This window comes from Sinohyriopsis cumingii, chromosome 15, assembly GCF_028554795.1.
Source record: "Sinohyriopsis cumingii isolate HCF-2022 chromosome 15, ASM2855479v2, whole genome shotgun sequence".
In the NCBI taxonomy this organism is placed as follows: Eukaryota; Metazoa; Mollusca; class Bivalvia; order Unionida; family Unionidae; genus Sinohyriopsis; species Sinohyriopsis cumingii.
In genome coordinates, this window is record NC_142975.1 from 144,976,227 (window position 1) to 144,998,701 (window position 22,475).

The window sequence follows — 22,475 nt, forward strand, 5'->3', positions numbered from 1 at the left end:
TTCTTATAATGTTTTGTTGCTCATAAAACAAATTGGTGCTGATCTGACATTTAATATGGTTGCCATGGTAGCCATCTTAAAAATCTTGTTGCCTCTCCTATTGAACATGGGGTTTTCACTAAAGGACTTATAATAATGTCTAGTTGGTTTGAAATGAAAACTGCCTTGGACAATAAATATGAACACCATGGTGGCCATCTTAAAATTTTGTTATCGCTTTTTCTGCTAAACGAATGGTCAAAGCAGCATGACATTTCCAATGAAAGACTGTTTATAATGCCATGTGGATTATATTAAAAATTGCTTTTATTGAACATCTGATATAGCACCAAAGTAACAGCAGGAAAGCCTTGTCACTTCTCCTTAATGGATGGTCATATTGACATGGGGGTTTTAAGTAAAAGTCTGTATGATTTAAATGTGTCAAAGGGTGTCAATCTTACATACAATATTGCTGCCATAGTGGCCATTTTGAAAATCTTGTTATTAAATACATAGTGCCTGATGAACAGGTGGTCATATCAATATGGGGTTTTCTAAAAGGCTTTTTATGTGCAGTTGGTCCTAAATGAAAATGGTGCCATTTTACATCCAACATTGCCGGCCTAGCAACCAACTTTAAAATCTTGTCACTTTTTCTTAAAAGATTTGTGAGGTCTAATTGATCAAAATCAAAAGGTGCTGATCTGACATCCAGATTGCCTCTCCTCCTGAAGAGATAATCATACTGAAATGAGATCTTCTTGATTTACTTTAGTGTTAAAATTCCCATGTTTTCTTAATTGCTTTTCTTTGCTAAACATCTGAATGTTTTTCATCAATTCAACCTCCAGTTGACGATGCAGTATATATACTAGCATCTGTCTGTGACTTCGCATTGTAATCCATCAAACTACTTGAAACCTTGAATGTTATGACTGCCAAAAACATTATTTTAAAGTAACACACACACACACACACACATACATAAAACAAATAAACCAAAGTGAAAACCACAATTATGATTTCCTTGATTTAAAGAGATAAAACCATATGTTTTCAATCCAATAAATCAAGTCAAATACCTCAACATGCCCTTAACATTTTTAAACATTTCAAAAGTTTTTACGTACTCTCTTGCAAACAAAATTAAAGTGTTAAAATTGGATGTTCATATAATAGGATTAAAAGTATTTTTCTCACCCATGTAAAAGAGAAATCTAGCTGTTTTGCTAACCTTTTCTTATCTGGTTATCTCGGGACATCTCAGTAGTCATGTCTACATGCTAGAACTACTTTTAAAAGAAGAAATCCTTGTTTTCTGCTCTGCCTGATGGAGTAGTTATAAAAAAATATAAAATCAAACCACAACAACAATGTATATAACAAAATGAAATACACCCATATAGCAACTAAACGTCTCCAACTTTGATAATACACCACACAAAACAGTTTGACACATAACATACAAAGCTGAGCTATTGGGTATAATGCTGGATATTATAGCTCCACAAAGCATGGTGAATTTTATCCTATCTTTAACTCCGTAAATTTTCAGGTCATCATCCTTCAATATAGCTAAAAGTACCTAATTTGTTTTAAATACTTCGTGTGAAATGGATTAGGTACTTTTAACTACATTTAATGATGCTGACCTAAAAATGTTCTGAGCTACAGATAGGATAAAATTTGTGATGTGTGGAATGAACTATAACAGAAAACACTGTTCCAGACACAGATTATACAACCTCACTGGCTACAAAATCCAAACTCTCTCAAGAGCTACTGCAAAGACAGCAACAACCAGAAATGTGTTGTGTAAGACCTGTGTTCTTAAAACTTTGTCAAACACCCCCAACCTGCCCCATTTGAAAAAATGTAAACAAAAAAAATTCCAGCACTTACCAATCAGAGCGGTTCATTCATCAGTCCATGTAGTGTATCAATGCACTAGTAATACCAACACTTGCCATATTTCCACAACGGAAGCTATAAATTTCCAATAAAATCATGAATTAGTAATCTCCATCACTACACACTTCATTAGAACTGTACCCAATTTTGTACTGCATCATACCATTGCCTACCATAGACCTTTTTCCAAATTAAAACTGATGAAAGTTAAAATTTCTCCGTTTTAAAGATATTAATTACTTACTGTTATTTTCATATGACATCCGTCAATTAAATGTGATAATACATAACAAGTTTAGATGGCTTTATTTTTATTTTATCATAGATTTACTTAGGATCAACAGGTTGCCACATTACCATCATTAATATATTCATATTAATATGCAGTGTTTTGAAAAAGATGTGATGCGAGATGTTCATTGTGTAATAGTTCCAACACATAACAATTATAACTTTTTTCTTTATATTTTATTTTTTAAGAGTGGCCAGTATAGCAAGATTCCATTTAGATAATTATTCAGATTTTATTTTCAAGGAGTATAAAACCTGATGGCATTTATATAGAGTGAGAGGCAATAATAGTACTTTGTGAATTGTGTTTTGAATCTGTTAACTAAATTGCAAAAGTGCAGGGTTATTTAAATTTAATTGGAAAAAAATTGGGTGAGAAAAATAATCTATGTTGGTATTTGTACCAAGACAAGGAAATCCCAGTCACTCAGTTCCATATTTAGTCTCCCTGCTTGACAGAGCCTCATAAGGAGACAAATAATGTAACCCGTTGACTGGGATTTCCTTGTCTCAGTACAAACCCCAACATAGATTCTCTTAATCACATCAAACTATAAATAGAGAAAAAGGCTTACATTAATAGGATGACAGTGTGGGAGTGGTCTCTGTGTTTTTTACAAATTGTCAGTATTTAAATATTCGTGCAAATTGTTCATTTAGTTTTAGGATGTGCCTCCCCCCCCCCATTTTATTTCTTAATTTTTACAATAATTACATCAGGATAGACCAGTTTCACAAATAGTGAAATAAGAAAATGTCATTGTTCACTTTGTCAAAACAATGCTATTAACTGACCAATGTTGAGGAAAAAATGAACTTGGTTTACAAATGTATACCTAATTTAATAAATGCAAATATTGGATTGTACAAGTATAAGCAATATTTCTGACAAGATTTTTCACGAGGTTAAAAAATGTTTGTGGTAAAGGACACATTCCCAACATTGCTGCCAGTAAATGAACACATGCCCAACATAGCTGCCATTAAAAGAACATAATCTCAAAATAGCTGCCAGTAAATTTGCACAACCATATTTAACATTTTAAGCTTTTTGAGTGAAATCCTACACTTAATATTCATTAAAAACAAATGTAGAGAATTTTAGACATGTATCCATTCATGAGTGTGATCTTTAATAGTTTATCCTCTTGTGTTGTAATAATAATCCAAATGATATAAAAATATTAAAAACTGAGGTTTGTTATTCAAATTTAACTAACAGCAAAATTTAGAAAGTTTTGCTGACTACTGTCATAAGAAAGCAATGATCAAGATTCAGATACATATATCAACATTCACATCATGTAAAGGTTAGGAATACAAAAGATTTTCTTGATAATTTATAAGCTGTATTTTACCGATTTATTATGTAATTTTTTCATCATAAAATCGTTTATTTAACATACTGCATATCAATTAATTAAATAAATTTCCTTATAATAGTGATTAAAAATATGAATGATGCTGCTTATAAGCCAATTCTCAGCTTCACAACATATCGTATGATTAAAAACTAATGAAAGTACCAAAAAATGTTTGCATTCTTTAGAATTATCAAAGAAAAATCAAACATCGTAAGTTTCCCATCAAGAATATTACATACAAGGGATAAGATGAAAGACATTTTATTTTATGTTGGTAGTCTGGGTAACAAAACGCTAGCTGTATTTTACTGATATGGAATAAATACTTCATATTTCAGCAGACAGGTACACAGATGGTAAATATTTACAATGAAACAATACACATCAGAAACATCACAATGCCAGCAATAACAGCAGACTAAAAAAAACACACACACACGTATGTACATACAAAGGACATGTTTATTAATTAAGATAGCAGGAAATGAGTGTGCTCAAATTTAAAATTAAATCTAAACATCTGTTTAAAAAGTCCAAGTCTGTAATTAAAATAAGCAATATGAAGCCAGAATTTCAACCAGAGAAACTCAGCAACATTGTTAACTTTAAAACTGAATTGCTTCTGACTGATAAATATTATTAACACAAAACACAGTTAGTTTCCTGACCTGATGTCTGAATCAGCCTGCTGGTTCTCTAAAATTGGGGATTATTCCCAGTTCATTTGACAGGCTATTCTAGGCTGGGGGCATCAAATTGAACAGAAAGTGTCCACATATTATAATAATTGCAGTTTTTAAATATGATCAGATTATTAATTAGGTGAGTTTTTTTTAGATCTTATATATTATAATTTGCTAATATGTTATGGCGAGCTAGAAGATTCATTTTCTTAACAGAGAGTCACTTGACCAATTAAAGTCCTCAAAAACACTCAGTTTAGTTCCCTCAACTTAAACGACTATACTGTCCTATTTTCCATTTTTTAAAAGTAAGTACACTATTTACATGCAATCGAGTGATAGACTTATTCGCAGTTTTATTGCTATTATATTTGCCCATGCAGAATGTTTAAAAATTGTCCATGTCAGTATTTCCCAGCGTGAAAGCAAATCCGAAGCTGAAGCTGAACCGGGACATCCCATCTTTTTCGAGAAAGAGCGTAACAACTCGAGATTCCAAATTGATGCGTTATTCCAAGTTGTCGCCAGGCATGATTTAGCAGTAAAGTCGAAAATGTTTATTTCTTCAGAAGATGCGTCAACGAATTTTGAAGAAAAGACTTTAGTTTTGGTATAGTAAAGCATGCTTTGGTGTGCTGTAAATAGATGTTATTATTGTCTTGTAACACGTTTCCAATAAGTGTTACCGGTTTTCGAGGAATGGACGACTCTTGAAAGGAACCTAAGACACCTCAACTTACGTTTTACAATTGAAATTCTTTCTCAGATAAACTGAAATAATGTAATTTTAAATACCCCGAGACTGAAATTACAAATCCAAGAAATGTTTTCTTTTTTTTTTTAAAGCTGATTACCTAACTCACGCACATTGTCGGAAGGAGTTGTCGTTCGTGCATCGTATGCTAAGTAATAGGTATCACGGTACCAATTGTTTTTCCATAGACCTTAATGCTAATGTTTGGGGAAATAAATCTATTTTCAGTCCTACTTTTTAGCATGCATGTCACACACTTTTCTAGAGGTCAGTATGAGATTGTCAATTTTGACAGTGACAGAACCAGGTACTCCATTGCATTTAAGAGAGATAATTCTACTGGAACTAGACAGGGGTAAGAGTTACCTAGTCATAACAGACATTTTCAGTCATGTGTACCACATTTTCGAAAAGTAATAAAGAAAACCCCAAAATATGGTCTAGATAGGAATTAACATAAACTCACATGTTGCCAAGAAGCTTAACTTTTTTTAAGCCTAACAAAAAGTAAAACTCTTATATAATGTACCAATCACATCTAGTGTTGTTGTTTATTTCTGAATACAGTGTTCCCTACATCTTAAGCTCCACCCACCTGGACTTGCGCAATTTGTACCATTATACCAATTTGAATGTTCTGTTACATATGGATAAATTACTACCATATCCGCTGCAAAGTAACGGAATACTCACTTTTTTCATGTATCCAGGCCACACCACAATAAGGCGCTATTAAATCGGCAGTATTATTTGGCTTCCAACGAACTGAAATTTTAACAGTTTTATTGATCTAGTCATTGTTGTTGTTGGTCCAGTTTTTTTTCTTCATAGCTTTGCAGAGTCGGTTTGAACACATTTTTAAAGTCTTGGTTTTAGGTTATTGACATAGTATTGCTGTAAGCTGGGGTGATTTTCTTGTATTAGTGTCTCAAGTTGTTCAGAGCAGCTGTCAAACTTGTTTAGAATTGACATCGACAGTACCTTCACTAACAAACAGAGCTCTCATGACTGTATTACACTTGATTGTTTCAACTCCTATTTCTTTAGGCAAAACTTCACTTTGTTTTTTTAAGTGTTTTGTGCACCGATATTGCATCACAGAAGTAAACACATATTCATTACTCTTGTTCAGAGCATGCAGAATTCCATATTTCCTGATATGCATATTCCAGTTTTCTCTACAATACTGTCAGGCTCAGCAACTACATGTTCCAGGAATGCTGTGCACATTTTATATGATGCATCTTTGTGAAAACATAGCGAACCAAGGAAGAGAGGATGTGCATTTTTTCCTGAACACTCTGATTTTTGCATACCAGCAATAAAACATAAAAAATTTCAAAGTCCAAATATTCAGTCAGTACCATTTGGTTAGTTCTTTGTGTTAAGAAGTGTTTCAGATCCTTGATTTGTTCTCTGTTGTTTCAGATAATTGATGGCACTTGTACTTTGTTGTGTATACAGTTATTTAATATACTTCGCACAGAATTTAAGAAATATAAATATAGCACCATATGTTATTGACTTAATCAGCCGACCGCTCTTTGTCGTATAAATGTGGTTTATTTAGAATTCACTCACTTTTAATTTTCTAGAATACTTGCATCATTATCTAGAAAGAGAACAACAGGAAATTCTGCTATTTCATTAACTTACTGTAGGTTTATTAGATATGAACATTAATCATGTTTCTGTGTGATTTTTTAAAAACAGTGTTATTTCTCATAATTTCTCGAATGTCTTGTGTATGAAGAGCAGAAGATTTCTTTACCTTGGCAATTACATGGGAAAAAAACTCCACTGATCTTCCTGGATAATAATACAATGCAGAATTTTACTAATTTTGTCGATAAAAATAAAAACAGATCACTGTTTTATTTGTTGTTGTTTGTTTGTTTTTATTTAATTGTATACATATATACTGGGTAGATGAGGATGTTTTGGGACTATTTTAGGGTGTTTTAGGGTAATCTTGGTGCATCTAGATGGACCCCACCAGTATCCAGTGATATTATGGTTTAAGAGACAGTTCATTGGGTCACTTGGGTAATTGCATGATTTTGTACTTTGATTTTGTACATCCAGTGATATTATGGTTTAAGAGACAGTTCATTGGGTTACTTTGGTAATTGCATGATTTTGTACTTTGATTTTGTACTTTAGTCTTGTGACGTCAAGCAGAAAGAGTAAATTTTAGATCAATTAGATCTGTTTGAAGTGCCTAGATTATATTATAGTAATTACAAATAGGAAAAATATATATACTTCAATGTGTTTGTCAATGTGGTCGTGTTCTATAGCTCAATACTTTGTGTATGCTGATGACTTGAGTAATAAATTACCAGCTTTTGTAACTAAATTAAGCTATTTTAAATGGAGATGCATCCAAGAATAATGAAAATGAAATCCGACCAGTTTATTTGCTGCTTGGCATGATTTCTCAAACTGAAATGAGGGGGGCATGTGCTATTATATAAAAATATTTCTTTTGTTTTCATCAAAATATGGTCCCACATTATTGAAAGTGAATATAGTATAGAAATTTCCATTGTGCTACAAAACATTTATAGCTTCAGTTTTAATTATGACAAAGAATGAAAGTTATAGTAAATCATATTTGTCAGCAGTCATCTGAGGAATGCACATACCTATTGCCATAATTCATATTCATTTTCATGAAATTTAGCACAAATTCTGAACATTCATTAAAATTATGTCATATGTGTTTTAAACTTATTTCTCCATGTTTAAGTTATACTAAACACATTAAATAAATAAAAAATTCTTTTAGAGTCCTCATAAAAAGATTTTTTATAACCATTGATACATTAAAGTAAAATATTGGCAGCATATTGAAATAGGTTAAATTCATCGACACTTCACATTTCTTATGATTATATTAACTTTTTCTTTTCCACACAGACACACATACAGAACACACCTACAAACCCTTGTACTAAATATAACATACACTTGCTTGTGTATATATATATATTACATCTGGATACAACAAAACATTTGGTACTATGGTATACCACAGTATTTGAAAACACATCGGGATATGTACCATGATGTACCACAGTTACATTGGGGACCAACAATTTATTATTCTGGGCCTGGGGCCTGACACTTTTTTAAAAACATTTTGGTCTGTCAGTAGCTGGAAAAACATCTTGCTCTGATTTATGGCAAAATAGCACCATATTATATCCATTATATTATTTGAAAGAAAAATTATTGTCTTAATATGACAGAAAATATATTATCTCGACTTGTTAGAAAATCTCAGCACCCATCCCCCCTTTCCTGAAAATTAAATGGTCAGTACCTTATAATAGATGAATTTGCTATATGTATGTTAATTGTTGTATAAGTTGTAATATAAGTTGTAATCTAAAAACTGTTACTAAAATGGGAAAAGTAAACTTTCACTATACCTGACACCTAGTGGAAGACATTATGCTGACATTAGTAAATGTAAAACATACTTACTCAACAAATGAGAAATACTGGTGAACTTGAGATTGACATAAAGTTCAAACAGAAAACAAGTGCTCACGGAAAATATAAGGATGATTTGCAGTCTTGCATACGCTAGTAAATAACTAAAAAATTCATTTGTTAAATATTAAGAGATTTTTGCAAAATTCAGATTTGTCCTGAATATCATCTGCACGATCCCATTTGGTAACCATGTTATCATATGTATGATACAGTCAGAATTAACAGTCAGAATTAATTTGTGAGAAATGCAATAGTTTTCTTTAAAAATATTTTTTTGAATTATTTTGTCATGAAAGTGAAAACATACTGTTAATATGATTAAATTGATGAGATTTCTGTGGAATTTCTGTACATGACACACACACACACACACACACACACATCTGTACATGTGTGTGGTCTATGGTGTAATCTGTACATGTAACTTTTTCTGGTAGGTTATACAAATATAATTTAATTTTAGATTGGATAGAAATATTTTACTAAGACACGTTACTGTGAAATATTTATAATATAGAATTTGAAAGAGAGTTTCTTATCAAGTTTCACAATGAAATTTACTTGAAGATATTCAGGGAAAACCGGCATTGAAAAAAGATAAAAGAAACACTCATTTGCCATTTCGATTTGACTACTGTGTAGCTGTAAAGTTGAGGCTACCAGAGCTTGTGATAAGCTGAAAATCAGTGTTTTTCATATATTTTCTATCAAACTTTTTTTTCTTTGACACAATATTTAAAATTATTTTTGTATAAAAATAAGCATTCAGAAAATATATCTGTTTGCTGTACATTGGTTTGACTTAGACCATCAGTTCATCTTATACTGTTGTCCAAAGAGTGTAATTCTAGAAGTAGTTGTAGTTAATTACTGTTCTCTGTTCAATCATTATGATTTAAAATTTCATAACCTTCAGATATGTGTAGTACCTAACTTTAATCTTAGACCAGAAGAGCTTATGGGATGGCCAGTTGTCCGTTGTCAGATGTAAGTGTATCAGTCCAAAAGTTTGTTATTGCTACTCCTGAACTCCATAGAGGATTGGCTTGAATCTATACACACACACATTCATCCCATGATGCTACCCAGACTTTTAATATCTTGTTATCTTGTTTTACTATGAAAGCTTCTTTCCATGCTGACATTTTTATGGATTATGGTGAGTAGTAATATGGTTATATCTCTCTTGATAGTAGTTATCTTTCCTATCTTGAAGCAATTGCAACCAGTGAGCTGCATAACTATGTTCTTGCTGTATGGTTTTAATGATGTACAAATTGTACAGAATTGTGCTGCTAATGATTTAAATGTAGTGGATTTGCTGTAACCAAGATCTGAGGACATGCAAGGCTAGTTTGTAATTATTTCTAGACTCTTCATCATTGTCATCATTCTTCATTCCCACTGGAACATAATGCCTTCATTGCAGTTCCTTTTGTCACGGTCGTCATCTAACTGTTTTGCCTTCCTCCAGGACGTGTAAATGGTATTGAGTTCAGTGTCCATGGTTCATTGCTGGTCATCCTTTTATGCATTTGCCTTGAGGGTTCCAATCCTGGGCATGGTGAACAATGATGAGCTGGTCTCTCCACAGAGTGTATCCAATCCATTTCCTCTTGCATTCCTTAATGGTGTTGGGTATGGGTTTCTGTTGTGTCCTCAGCCATAACTCCTGGTTTGGGGTTTCTATCTGGCCATCAGATGTGCAGAATCTGTCAGAAACAAGTACATGTATTGTGAAAGACCTGTAGTTTGTGTTTCAAGTTTTGCTCGTGTGTTCAGGTCTTTGCCCCACAGAGCAGCACTGATTATTTGTTGTTGGAGTTGAACAGTCTAAGCTTTGCTTTCAGGTAAATGTTATCTTTCCTCCAGAATGGTCTGAGAGTGGTAAAGTCATTGTGTGCCTTGGCAATCCTGGCCTTGACATCCTGATCTGTTCCTTCTGTTTTGTTCACAGTGCTGCCAAGGTATGTGAACTTACTGAAATCTTAGTGACTTTTCTCTCTAGGAGAATAGGTGCATTGTGACATGTATTGACTCGCAGGCATTTTGTCTTGTCAGCATTGATCTTCAAGCTGTTTGTTCAGGCTATGGCATGTGCTGGAGTGTATGTGACAGCAGTCCAGTATCATCTGTGAAGTCCACATCTTCAGATTTTGAGGGAAGGTTCACTGTATGCCGCATGGTTGATTCATTGCCATGTTCATCATCCAGTCTATTACTTGTGAGAAGATCACTAGTAAAAATAAGCATCCTTGCCAGATGCCACTGTCAACATGTCTTCAAAGAGATGTAGCTCCATAGTTTAGAAATTATTTGATTATCAAAGACAGCAAGCTACATCTCATCTGTTGCTGATACAATCAAATATGGTGGCTTTGTTACTAAAGAAACTCAAGTGATAGTGTTTAGGATTCCCTAGTGACAATCAGGTTAGATATTATAAATTGATGAATGAATTGTGCTGTTTTTTATATCTGTAGGGAAGAAAAAGCAAATGGGAAGGTGTGCGAATACTGGTCCAAAGTTGTTAGTGTATTGCTCCTGCTGTAAGCACATTGAATACCATATGCACGATCAGTGTTGTATGATGATGTATTCGATCAGTACATATAAGCTATGATGTTGATTTAAACTAAGGTTGTTCCATGCATGTTTGAGATGATAGTACCCAATCCTTGTGAGAACAGTCACTCAAATGGAGCCATAATATCAAATGCAGCAAGTCACTAAGTTACATGATACATTCCAAAATGCTGGTGCATTATGCGTTGGCAGATCAGGGTCTGTGTTCTTTACAGTTGGACTTATAAGTGAGTATATATGGTAGTAACATGCTACCTTATCTTTTGTATTGTATTGTATCATGTAAATTTCAGCCAGTTTATGAAGGTCAGTTAGGGGGCTGACAGAAATACACAGGTGGCTGCTTCATAGAGGTGACCACTATTACAGTTTGATTGTATATGACTTTACACCATGGTATTATCAAGAATAGAGTTTCCCTCCTTCATATGAGAAATAAATTTGACCTGTGTCTTTATTTTTCATTTCAGACCAGTGTATCAGTTGGAAATGTTGCACAGTTATCAGCAGATCTCCTCATCTCCACACTCTCTATGAAAAGAATTGGCTATATCCATCATGAAAGCATTCTTCCCATGGTTGGCAATGATCCCTTTGCTAGTGTGGATGCTACCACATGTAAAATTGTCACCAGCTGTGAGGGTAAAATCTGTTCTTCATTACAGTATCTGTTGTACAACAGTAGCTATAAAAACTAATTAATTTTCACGTGTGCGTGGAACTTATAAACATTAGGTCATAAAACTGAATTTACGAGTCAGTTTCTCAAAGACATTATTAAATTGTGCAATTAATAAATGACGTTGTAAAATACACGTGTTTTAATTGTATGATAGAATTGATTTCTTTTGAAACAGCTTGACAGTTTCATTTGTCTGTATTCCTCCCCATCCCTGTGTTTCCCTCGAAAGCTTGAGTGTAGTCAGCAAAATAGCTTTAAAGAGTTACTTTCCTTGTATCATTGACCACCTCAGTTACAAGTGTGAGTGATTTTTGCAACTAAATGATCAGTTCCTCAGTTTTGTATATACATGTATGCATTTTGATTACATGACATCATGATATTAATAAAGATCAGTGCTAACAAAATCTGATAGTCCGACACCCAGTGCCCCTCGAATTTTACATCACACCTGTCCTGTGTTCTAAATGAGGTGCCCATTGGACTTGTTGAAAAAAGTTTTTAATTTGCCTGAAGAAACGTTGATTGTGCTGATGAAATGTGTAAATGTATTTTCAAGCTATTGACATCCCTGCCATAACATGGCACAATCTAAATCAGATCACCACTGTCCTACATGAAATTGAAATCTGATTTTAATCAAATTAAAGCATGGCATGTCATGCTAAAAATATAATTTTGTATTCCCAAACCCCCTGACACGGTTGTGTTTTGAGAAAACGCAATTTTCAGTAATCTTTAAAAGAACAAAAAACTTTCAGTACATGCACGTTACATGTAACATATATAAACGGTAAACAGTCCTATTTGGAGCTGATGTAAAACTATCCCTTGGATAGTTTAAATAGTGACAATTAAAGACCAAGTGGTCAGGTATAAACCAACATGTCACACATTACTTAATTGGCTTACACTAGCTAATGAGATGTGTTTGAAGGCTGCAAGTGGGTGAGACCATTATGCCAATTTGCATAGGTTGGATCAGGAAGTGAAACAACCCATTATAGGTACATCAAAGATGCTCGATGCATGTACAAGAACAAAAGTTATTACATATTATTACCTTGAATCGGAATGTTTAAGCCATATGTATTATATTTTTGACAAGTTTGTGAACAGCGGCAGTGTTTCTTTGAAGTCAGATTTTGCTGCATATAGAGAATGCAAAGCATGATTATTTCATTTGTCAGAATAGTGTTCAAGTCTATTCCATTTTTTAACCTGATTTAGGAAGCAATTAGCTATCAGCAAATGGGGCCCCGAGTGGCCGAGTGGTCTAAAGCGCTCTTCGTTACGGATCACTGCCATCTCACCTCTGTCTGCGGCGGTTCGAGTCTAAGATTCAGCCAATGTGGGTATATGAGAAAGCTTGCCAGTAGCTTCTCGAGGGTCGGTGGTTCTTTCCGGGGTTTTCCCGGGTTCTTCCTCCACCATTAATACTGGCCGCCATGTATAGCCTATCGTGTGCTGAAAAATGGCGTTAAACCCCACAACAACAACAACAAAGCTATCAGCAAAGCGCAGCAAAAATAAATTTGAAAACTCTTTGTGGACAGAGTTTTACCATGTGAAGCTCGCCAGCATAGCGATGAACACTAATCACAATTGCATTAGTTTCAAACCCGTTTGAATCCTATTGAATGTAAAAAAATGGGAAATTTGGGGTATGTGGAAGTAAGAGTCTGGACTTGTGGAATTTCAGCCAGGGCTTGTGGGTTTATTTAAGTCACCAGTCAGGGGCTTGTGTCTATTAAAGATTTTCTTTGAGCACTGAAGGTGTTTAAGCACAAAAGTTTATTAGTTTGAAATAAATCATACAAGCATATTATTTCATTTCAGAAATAAAATCAACTGTTTCACTGAGTAACAAGCAGTCTTGCTTTCATTCGATATTAACTTTGATGAGCTGGTTGAATAATTTCAGAGCCGCACATCAAGGTTTTCTGCATCTCCATCATTCAGGCTGTCCATCCATTCACACTTCTTGTAATCACCAAAGCTGTGCAACCCCTGCATATAACTGGATGCCATTTTATCGGTGATTTGCATATGGCAAATAGATGAGACTTTTAAAGGTTTTTTCTTTTCAGATCCAAATCTTTATATCTCCTCTACAGCTGATCCTTGTAGTCACCATACCTCCCAGACCATTCAACAGATTCTGATGCAGTTTTGTAAATGCATTGTCTCTTAGATCTTGTTATATCTTTTTTTTGTTTTTTTTTGATGTCATTTTAAAAACAATAAAGTTAGGGCCCTTGATGGTTAACTTCACATCTTCATATAGGATGTTACTTGTAACCAGTACAGCTCAAAAACCATTCAGCACATTGTAATGCAAATTAATATTAACATTGTCTTGGTGATCTTGGTGTGCTTTTTATGGGTTTTGTCACATCCACGCCATTTGGATAGAGCTATGGCTCACAACAGTTAATTCACATGGGATTTTGCGTGTAAATGGCATATCAAAAACGCTTCAACATTTTTCAGATTCAGTTTGGTATGATCATTGTCTCATGTACCTAAATGGGTCGTGGGTTCGATCCCCGGCCAAGTCATACCAAAGACTTACAAAAATGCTACTAACAGCTGCCTCGCTTGGCGCTCAGCATTAAGAGGTTAGTGTTAGGACTGGTCGACCTGGTGTCAGGATAATGTGACTGGGTGGGACATCATGTTACATGTCTGCGGCATGATGCCCCAGTGCTAGACATCACTATAAACTGCCACACTGCAGACATCATAGCAATATGACTGAAAAATTGTTGAAGCTACGTTAAACATCCAAATCACACACACACACTCATGTATCTAAATGTGATTTCTATGGGAATTGTCTTATCAGCTCCATATTTATATAGAGTTATGACCCTTTACAGTTAACTACATATTTACACATGGGATGAGACTTGTCACTGGCATGTATCAAGAATCATTTAATCTGTTATGATGCACTTTGGTATGAACTCACAGGCTTTGATATATCTTTTATGGGTTTTCTTTTCTGCACTGTAGTCCCGAGTGAGCGAGTGGTCTAAAGCAAACACAATTACAGATCACTGCAATCTTACCTGTCTACATGGGTTTGAGTCTCAGGCTTGGCCTATTGGATATGTGAGAAAACTTGCCAGTAGCTTCCTGTTGGTCATTGGTTCTTTCCAGGTTCTTCCTCTACCAGTTATACTGGCCACACTTTATAGCCTATCTTGTGCTATAAATGGTGTTAAACCAAATCACAATAACAACAACTTTTTTGCGCTGTTTTTGACTAGCATTATGACCCTGTCAATCAGCTGCATGTCTTTACATGGAAATGTTGCTTGTAATCAGCATGGCTCAGTAACCATTCAACATATTCTGATTTTTGTTATGTGAACGTTATTTCATACATCTACAGTACAGCTTGCATGTATTTTCAGAACTTCACGCAATGTGGTGGGGGACTTAATCACTCCACTTTTTGCTCCTCAATAACACTCCCTGATGGAGCAATAAAATACTTACAAATCACCACCGTGCTTCGGTTGGTATGTCAATGGCATCTCCACCATGGAGCGGCTGGTCGGCATTATTGATTGACATTTGAACAGCCAATCATTGGAAACCACCCATGGAGGGACCGATGCTTAATGAGTAATTCACTTTCAAATACCATTTCACCAACCAGTGATCTTTATTTTGATCATACATATGGACAATAGAAATCAATATGAAATGTTGTGTAAATTTGTTTACATTTAGAATATTTGCATGCTGACTTGACAAGAAGCCCACCTTGTTGAGCTTCTCTTGAAGTGTGTAAATTTATACTACTGCTTAAATATGAAAAATAATCCACTGAGGTATGGACAGTTAAATTCCAGATAGCAGCAGCTTCTGTTTAAAATTACAAACAGCAAAAAAGAAAACAATGAATTTACAATTAAATTTGATCCATATGTTTAGTCCATAAGCAGTAATGACCATGTTACAAGATTGAATATACATGTACACAACTATGAACTAGTTCAATTCTGAGTGCACCTGTACCATGTGGGACTGGCCATTTAATTGTATAGAGCTAAATTATTATTTCCGGCACTGGTATTTTGTTAATTTCATTGATTACAAGATAAGTTTGTTTCAGGTAAACAAAGAATGGCATTTTGTTCTTTTTTATATCACAAATCAGAATATGAATAGTTTTCAAGTACTTACCACCCCCTCTTTAAAATCTTATATGGTCTCTGCATAATAAAGATATGGCTTCAGCGGATGTTCATTAGAAATCAAGGCAGTGACCATCATAAACACTGTTGTAAAATGTTCTCACCAAAAGGATGTCAACTTCAGCCCCATGAAAGGTGCGTTTCTAACACGAATGTCTTGGCGAGTTGCACGTAATACATGTGGCTGAAATTATGGTGCAGTCAATAACAATGGAAGTTTTACTGATTGAAATGTGAATAGTTGATGGATCATGACCCTCCACAGAAAGACTGAAATGTCATTTGTGATTTACAATCAGATACAGTGCAGTACCATTTCAAGAGTCAAGTTATCTTAATTTCCAAAGAAATAAAATAATAGAAAAATGTCTTGTCTATACTGTACATTTAGAGAAGATATTGACTTATTTTGCAATAATTTTTACACTTACTTTATTCAAACAAATCTGAACCAACTTAAGCATCCCAAGGTTTGGATGATTAAATTACTGATGACAGACACTTTTGCTTTAAAAAAAACAGAACTGAACAAATTCAGAATTTAGAAATCACGCAGTGACCTGGTCATGAGGTTGAATATACAATCTTGTTCAATTTTAACTACACATCTACTGCAAGGGACTGGCCATTTCATTTTGAGGCCAGATTGTTCTTTCTGACCAGGATATTTTTTTGTTAGTATTTATCACAAGATAAATTTATTTCAAATAAGAAAAGGAAGGGTGTAGTTCTTTTTTATAATAAAAATCTAAAGTTTAAATCACACCTAGACCTATTATCCTGTGATTGGATGTCAGAAGAAATAGTACAAAATATTACTGAGAACTCATAAGGCCCCCACCTCCCGCAACCCCTTCCCCACAAAAAAACGAACACAGAAACATACACTCACTTGTCACTTGAAATTTGACTATCGTTTTGCTCTTGCGCATGTTTATTTGGTATTAAGCACACATTGAGTAAATAGAGACATCGACATTTGCTTTGGGCCCTTTTGAGGAAACTTGGGGCCCATTTGAACTATTGCCTCACCCTTTCTTAACCTGATCCAGACGTGCTTGTGCATGGGGTAAGTATTGGAACATGTGCAATATTGTTTCATGTCAAATATGAATGCGATTTTATTGTAAATTGTTTGATTATATTGTTTGTTATCATTCTTTTCACTGCAGACTACAATAATATGGATTTTCTTATGGTACTTAACATAGCATATTGCGTGAACTGCAGCAGAAATAAGGAAATGAATGCATTTATACATTAGTATTGAGAAATTTAAAAAAGATAAGATTCATTGCATCAATTATACAGTGCTCAAAATAGGTCCATGAGCACTTTCTGAAGTTTTTGTTCCATGTTAAGTATATGACTCCGTAATAAGCAGTAGAAAGCACTAAACCAATTTGAGATGCATGTTGAGATCAAATTTGGTATTACTACTATTGATAAGTCTTTAATTTGCAAAGTGATGTTAGAGAAATGTGAATTTGGCACATAAATTTGACACCTATCATTTTATCAAGAAAGAGAGAGATGAGGAATCTTCCACTGTATCCATTTTAGCTGCAAAGCAGTAAACCAAATACAGAAATCGGCTAAATGCTATTGAAAGAAATTGGTTTGCATGTTTTATATTTATTTTAATCTTATTTATATTTATTTTTTGTATCAATAGCCAAATACTTAAGTATTCACTGACCACTTTGGTGGCCTAGTGGTTAGAACATCTGCCTTGGATGTGGGAGGTCACTGGTTCGAACTCTGCCCGAGTCATATCAGAGACTGATAAAAATGGTACTGACACTCACAGGTGCCTCACCAGGTGCTCAGCATTAAGAAGTTAGTGTTAGGACTGGTCAGCCTGGTGTCAGGATAATGTGACTGAGTGGGACTTGATGCTACATCTCGGCGGCATGATGCCCCAGTGGTAGACATCACTATAAACTGCCACACTGAAGACATCGTAGTGATATGATTGAAAGGTTTTTAAAGCTATGTTAAAAATCCAAATCACACACACACACCCCAATAGTCAGAAACAGGGAACTTCACTGAAATAATTAAACATCTTAAATATATATTATCATTAGGTTATTGATGTGTCATTTCCATTTGACCAATTAGATGTATTTGTTTTATTTACATCATGATACAAATTTTGTTTTTATATTTTCCTTACAAGAACAATCAAATAATAGAACACATGGATATAACCATGCAGAATGCCTTATATTTGTTGAACATTTAAGAGTTGAAAATTTTCCACATTGTTATTCGTTTTAACAATATGCTGAGGTCAGATTACTTTGAAGTGGTTAGAGTGTCTGCCTTGGATGTGGGAGGTTGTGGATTTGAACCCTGGCTAAGTCATACCAAAGACCTATAAAAATGGTACTTACAGATGCCTCGTTTGGCATTCAGCATTAAGAGGTGAGTGTTAGGACTGGTTGGCCTGGTGTCAGGATAATGTGACTGTGGTTTGCGGCATGATATCCCAGTTCTAGACATCACTATAAACTGTCACACTATCACACTAGTAAATGTGTATAATCATCTGATAACAATGTTGATAAATTGGCATCTCTCTCTCAACCTGTAAAGAGCATACTTGCAGGGGTCATACACAGTAAGCTATGCTGATTTGATAGAGACCACATCCATTCTGCGGTGGTCAATCTGAACAACTCAGCGAGAAAGCGTGGTGTGCAGAATAATTCTTCATGAGCTGCTATGGCAACTCCATCAGGAAATGTGGAGAGATGGTGGAGTTTTTTTCTTAATCCTCTCTACTCTCTCCCCACTACCACCGCATTGTGTGGAGTGATGACTTTGAATGCTAATCTCCAAACTTTGGTTTTTCACCACAGAATCTTCTGTTTAAGGCCATTGAAAACCAGTTGAAGTGAGTAGGGTCTTATGTGGTTCACCATTGCTAAAAGCTCTAATTCCTGTTGCCTGCAGATCAAATAAATTTTACAATTTAATGAATTTATTGGGTACTGTTTGGTGCCAAGGGTCACTATATTGTGCTAGAATCAAAACTTGTGAGATTTTATTTTGGGTTTAATGATTATTAAGAACTATACAACATTGCTTTATAGTAAAGAAAAGGATGTTATATAATTCTTAAGTTTAAGATAATTTTAATAATTCTGTTAAAAAATGATTTATATGTACACTTCTTACTCCTGAACCTATTTCAACATGAAAATTCAAAACAAATCTACTAAGATGTTGCTATAGCTTAAGTGTTCAACAATGTGCATAACCTCTGGAACACTATGTCCTACTCCTTTACCATGGCTGCTGGTAATCAGCAACATTCCTCCTCCAGGTTTCCATCTCCAGGGAGCAACCACAAAACTGCTGGCTAAGGTCAATGCCAGTGAGAAACTTCCACTGTATATAAATATCACTTTACATCCAGCAGTCTGATTGGCTTCGAGACATCCAGTCTGGTTAGGTCCATTGTTGGAGGATATGACAGTTTTTTCGGCATGGAGTGATGACTGGTCTTCAGCAGATATTTTAAAGCACTCCCTCATAGCTGAGCCATTTGTCTGCCCTCCTGGCTTCAACCTTCCACAACATTTGTGGACCATGCTGAACTGTTTCTGGACAGGACAGGTTCGTTTTGCAGTCAACCTTGCTCGATTTGGCCAGGCCACTAACACTGCCTGTAGCTGTGGAGCTCTACAGACCATGTTACACATTGTGAACAAATATCCACTGACAAAGTTCTCTAGTGAACTGCAGGCCCTGCACCTTACTAATGATGACACTGTTAAATGGCTGGGCATGCACTGCACCCAGTAATAAATAAGTAAATTTTAAGTGTTAATAAACTGGTAATTCCAATTGTTGAGTTCTTTTACCAAAAAATGCACAAGGGAGAAACTCTGCTTTTTATTATATCAAGCTGTTGTCATTTATCTAATCTGCTTGTTTGTTTCAGTTTATGAAAGTATGCAACAAAAGCTGGTAGTTATTCAGCAGAGAGCACCATTTATAAAGGTAATTTCAATTCTCATATCTTAACATTATTCATTTTTGCCAGGAATAATCAACTGACTTTTTTTGCTTTCCTGCCAGTTTCTTGTGCATGGAACCATTTTAAAATTCCTCAAAAGGCGAGATGAGCACAGATGTCCATCATACAAAAATAATTCCTTGCATCCGTCCTTAATTACTATTAACTGTGTTCTCTACACAGTGGAAACGACTGATGTACTATTGTAAATGCAAATAATTATTAATTACTTTTAACAGTTGGTTGTCTCATAGGTGTTAGATCAGAATATATTTAACATTAAGCATGGGTACAGATAAATAATTCCTAAGTTAGCTGTGAAGGTTGATACATGTAGATGCAAATTAGATTATGCATTCAGGTCCCAAGCACTGGCTTGCGCATACAACACAGAGAATTTTCTGCATGAAGTTGAAGTATTGTTTAAAACTAATGTTAAATGAAAATATGCATATTGAGAAATGAAGGACATAGTTCAAATAAGAATGAATATATATATATATATATATATATATATATATATATATATATATATATATATATATATATATATATATATATATATATATATTGCATTTCTTGCTTTACTCCCATTTCTCCCTTTTCAGCTCTCATTTATCCCTATTTCGCCAAAAAGAGATGTCACATCTTCCTAAAATTCTAATCTAGTTAGACCCATGAGGACACACATTATTTACAAATATGAACTACACAGATTAAAATATATTTCTGACTTTATACAAAAATATGCTCAAAACTATTCAGAGAGTAATAAAAATTGCAACAACATTTCTGCTCAAAAGCAGATTATTGTAAATGCAATCAAAATTTTAAAAAAAATTATTGTCATTTAATACATTAAATTTGGAAGTATCACCCCAAAGTATGTATTGTAGACCCTGATTTGACAGCATGTTATGCAAGGAAAGATTTGGTCAGTTGAGTTCACAACTGCATATATTTTATACACAAGGAGCAATTATGGTATGTTCAATTCTGTTTTCAGGGCAAGCGGCCTTGCTTCAGGAATTGGTTGGTCCAGTGGATTAAAGACAACAAGTTCAAAATGGTTGTCATTTTGACTAGCACACATGCCCATGAAAGAATAGATGTACAGTTACAGGGGTATGTCACAGAGAATTATACTTAATTTTTTACATGGTAATTATTTATTCAGACTTTAATCCTAATGATTCCAGATATGGAGAAACTGGTAGGCAGTTCTATCAGTTTCTTTCCTGAACCAAATAAAGGATCAATTCTCAACATAGATATTTATTCTGTTTAAATCATTACATGTATTAAGTCTTCTTTTTGATGGAAAAAACTAGGAAACAATAAAGTACAAAATATTAGTAAGTATTACATTTTTACAAACTAACATTTTAATAAATTTCACTAAAAAATATTGTAATGAAAGATGTTAATGTATACAGATCAAATATCGTTGCTATTCAGGCAGATGATTTTGGAATCAGGAATAATTTAGTAGCCACCATTTTGTAAGCACCATTTTTTTTAAAAATGCAGGTGGACTTGTGTGAGTTTGTTAGAAATACTGTATGTAATGATTTGTCTATAACTTTTGTCAAGCTTGCCATTGTGTACATGTCCATACCTCTGTCCAAGTTACATTTGGTTAGATTTTTTTTACTTCGCACAAATCTACCAAATTGATTTCACTTGTATGTTGAAATTAAAAATCTGCTAAAATGTAATGATGCAAAAATTTTGTGGTGTACAGGATACACTTCTTCTTCCTTGTCATTAATTTATGACATTTCATTGTATCATTCAGTCATGTAAAATCAGAGAAGAAAATAAATTTGTATTAGCACAATTAACCTAAATATCCCATCTTGCCAATTTTCCAGACACCATATTTAAGAATTTGTAATAATTTTCAGCAGTATGCAAACGTCATTTTCAAACAAAATTCTGGTACAAACGTTAACAATGGAATGTTCTACTCATACTCAAAAAGATCTGAACAGATGACCATTAGCAGCACCGAGGGTGAACAGACCACTTGCTGTATGGTCCATTTATGAAAAATAATGCTTCCTGCAAAATGAAAAATAAAAGTGTAATAACATTTTTAAAAAGCCTCTAACTGACCTGGATTTTATCTAATTAGGTTAACTCATTTTGTTACTTTATCTTTGTCACATTTGTTTTCAGTAAGTATGTGTTTTTGTTTTGGTCGCACCCTCCTTGCTGCTGTCTTTTTATTCAAATATTTTTCCAAGACCTACACAATATCATGATTGAGGATCACATAAATTTATCGTGATAAATCCGTGAGGGGTAGCTTGTGCTTCTGAAAAGAAGTTTTTGAACTTAAACATGTCTATATCACCTGAACACCAAGTTTGATGAATATTTCTTAGATCACTTTAGGTATTTGTGTATATCACTGAGTAACATAAATCACATCAGTTTTTTTATGCCTGCCTCAAGAAAATATTCTAGCTGGA

At 34.3% G+C, this 22,475-nt stretch overlaps 1 protein-coding gene across 1 annotated transcript in view; it reads left to right on the forward strand.

The window, feature by feature from the left end:
* Window positions 1–4,718: 4,718 nt before the first annotated feature.
* LOC149782988 (proteasome assembly chaperone 2-like) overlaps window positions 4,719–22,475 on the forward strand; it is a 50,168-nt gene continuing 32,411 nt past the window's right edge. Inside the window, exons 1-4 of the mRNA XM_089934548.1 lie at window positions 4,719–4,841; window positions 11,546–11,717; window positions 19,924–19,982; window positions 21,005–21,123. Of these exons, the coding sequence (XP_089790674.1) occupies window positions 4,785–4,841; window positions 11,546–11,717; window positions 19,924–19,982; window positions 21,005–21,123 (407 nt within the window). The 5' untranslated portion in view covers window positions 4,719–4,784. The remainder of the gene's footprint in view (window positions 4,842–11,545; window positions 11,718–19,923; window positions 19,983–21,004; window positions 21,124–22,475) is intronic.